This window comes from Phaethon lepturus, unplaced genomic scaffold (assembly GCF_000687285.1).
Source record: "Phaethon lepturus isolate BGI_N335 unplaced genomic scaffold, ASM68728v1 scaffold34581, whole genome shotgun sequence".
NCBI classification, from domain to species: Eukaryota; Metazoa; Chordata; class Aves; order Phaethontiformes; family Phaethontidae; genus Phaethon; species Phaethon lepturus.
The window spans coordinates 29,974-32,032 of record NW_010519158.1 but is presented as its reverse complement, the minus strand read 5'-3'; the positions used below and the strand labels follow the sequence as shown (position 1 = coordinate 32,032).

Here is a 2,059-nt window from a genome sequence, read left to right as displayed (position 1 = left end):
GGCTGTTAATTTAACAAGTGCTAAATTAAAAATTTAAATCTTTTTCAATGCTGTTTTTGTTTCAGTGCTCTTTTTCTTCTGTTTCAGGAGCTAATCCAGCTGCAATTTCATTTCTGGTGTTCTGCTTCTTACCTCTGCACACTTGCCTATTGAGGCAGCTTCTATTAACAACACTTCCAAATATGTAGCTAGGTATCTGCGTTTTAATGAACATTTGTAGCTGTAGCTGAGTATTTTGAGTATTTTAAAATTATAATATAGCAGAAATTTTAAAAAATTAAGGGTGGTTTTTGTGCTGTGTAAGGTGGGCTTATTTTTAATTAGCTAGAAAAGCTAGTAACTTCTTGGTTAGTATGATACTATATAAATGAATTAAAGCAAATTCTATATCATCTGCTCAAGTTTCACTGACCTCTTAGTGCTTATTAAATAATTACAATTTTATCAGTAATATCCTGAAACCTGCCATTTCATAAAGTAATCACTTAATACAGTATTTTCATGTTGAAACAGCATGTAAAACAGCATTTCTAGAAAACTTTTAAACTGATTTTAAGTAGCTGTAGTATTTTTAATTATTTAGTTGAAATTGTAATTTTCTGGGAGATGAAATTATCTCCTAACCTTACTGGAAAGTTTCTTACAGGTGTTTATTTCACATGAATTAAAATGAAGTACTGAATAGTAAATTCACATTTGACTGCTTAATTAGCAATAATAAATAAGTCTGCTCAATAATTAAACTTAAGTTGAACTTCACTACAATTGTGCATTTGCTATGTGTTTCCAAGTATCAGAATTGGAAATTAAGTCCTACTATAAATTTATTTTTCTGTGCAGGCTTGACACAATAAATAACTTCCACTTTAATTTTGTACATTTAATTTTATAGGCTTTTAGTAAAGTAGTGTTTTTACCAATTAAATTATGAAATACTCCTTTGAATTTTTGGTAGTTTTTAATTGTTAAGAAAAGGCCAAATATTTTTGCATTTACTAATATTTAGTGTGTGTAAACCCTATTGTTTAAAGTCAAACTTACACAGCAATCAAAAATGTCAAAAAGACCTCAAATTCATATTTTTGTGGGAGCACCCAGTATTCCAAGCCTGCTAGAAGTGTCAGAGCAAAGTAGTTCAGTACCTGCTGCTGAAAAATGGAGAGAACTCCACTGTTTGTGTGACACACATAGTCTTTTTTGTGAAAAAGTCAAAGGTGCTGACCACTTAGTGTTTCGGGCAGAAAGCTCTATAGTTACAGCAGTTCCTACAAATGATGACAGCTCTCAGCAGTCTGAACAGGGAAGGTTAACAGTAGCAGAAGAATATTTGACATCTCTTGTACCTGTAGCAGTAACTTGTACCAGCATGCCTAAAAAGACTGAAAGTTTAATTTATTCTGACTGTCAAATATCTAAAGATAGATGCACACATGCAAATGTAAATCAGGCTGCAGATCAACACCTTCTGCAGAAATTTGCAGAATCAGCTAGACAAAATAAACAGTCACATGGCTGTTGTTTGGTCCTTGCTGAAAGAAAAGCCAGTCATCCAGAAGTTAACAGTTCTGACATTTCTGATTTGGTTGCCAGTACTAAGCAGATTACCATACATCTAAGGTCTGTTGGACAAGGTGTTCAATCAGAGTATGGAATTGATCAACATGAACATCTAAGTCAATGTCTGGATATGTTTTTTCCCCAAAATCAAGAGTCAAAACCAAAAGCAGAACCTGGTTCAGACTTTGCAGTGTCAACAGATACTGAATTTCGTAGTATAATGACTTCAAGTCAGATGGCTGTTTTTGCACAGGATCGAAATGAGATGCAGAAAAGAATCATAAATCTATCAGAAACAGAAGCAGGCAAAAAACCTGAAGAAAGGCAGTATGTTCACCTCCAGTTTGATTCTGATGCTGGAACATGTCTTAATGCGGCTGAAAGTGAGTGTAAGGAAGAGTATACAAGTTCCCTTGAACTCTTCAGCTCTGAGGGTGATGGGAAAAATGCTTGCTTTGAAGCTACAAAACAAGAAGGAAGTGCTCAGGAAAATACAGAGAAG

The 2,059-nt window shown here is 33.9% G+C and overlaps 1 protein-coding gene across 1 annotated transcript in view; it reads left to right on the top strand.

The window, feature by feature from the left end:
* The first annotated feature begins 1,054 nt into the window (after positions 1–1,054).
* FAM35A (family with sequence similarity 35, member A) overlaps positions 1,055–2,059 on the top strand; it is a 16,208-nt gene continuing 15,203 nt past the window's right edge. The window contains exon 1 of the mRNA XM_010296954.1: positions 1,055–2,059. This exon is cut by the window's right edge and continues 523 nt beyond it. Coding sequence (XP_010295256.1) covers positions 1,055–2,059 — 1,005 coding nt within the window.